At 68.2% G+C, this 440-nt stretch overlaps 1 protein-coding gene across 1 annotated transcript in view; it reads right to left on the reverse strand.

Annotated features, from left to right (window-relative positions):
• LOC108444913 (basic proline-rich protein-like) overlaps positions 1 to 440 on the reverse strand; it is an 8,237-nt gene that overhangs the window by 2,736 nt on the left and 5,061 nt on the right. Inside the window, 3 exon segments of the mRNA XM_017727155.1 lie at positions 1 to 44; positions 131 to 270; positions 362 to 440. Of these exon segments, the coding sequence (XP_017582644.1) occupies positions 1 to 44; positions 131 to 270; positions 362 to 440 (263 nt within the window).

Below are 440 nucleotides of genomic sequence, written 5' to 3' on the forward strand. Positions count from 1 at the left end.
GGCTCCAGGACATTCCCAGGAGGCAGACCTTCCACGGGCACATCCTGCAGGAAACCACGACACCGTGCGAGGCTCAGGGTGAGCACACTCCTGGCGTGGGATGGGGAGGGGACGGGTAAAACCCCACAACCTGTGTCTGTTCCGGCCTCTCCGCAGCACCTCGGAGGGGTAAAAGGAGCTGGGGAGGATCTGGGGGCTGCAGCTCCTTCCCGGCCGCCGGCTTGCTCCTCTTGGAGAGGGCAGGAGAGGCTTTGGAGTGCGGCTTGTACTCTGCAGGGTGAGAAACAGCGGGACAGACTCCTCACCCTGCCCCAGGAGAGGCTGCAGAGCACCGGGGAGCGGCCACGGGGTCAGCACAGACCTCGGGGGGGCCGGGGACACCACACCCGGGGAACCAGGGTCAGCTGCCGGTGGTGGCTCCTGCGGGGGCGGCGGGCGGG

This window comes from Corvus brachyrhynchos, unplaced genomic scaffold (assembly GCF_000691975.1).
Source record: "Corvus brachyrhynchos isolate BGI_N302 unplaced genomic scaffold, ASM69197v1 scaffold72, whole genome shotgun sequence".
NCBI classification, from domain to species: Eukaryota; Metazoa; Chordata; class Aves; order Passeriformes; family Corvidae; genus Corvus; species Corvus brachyrhynchos.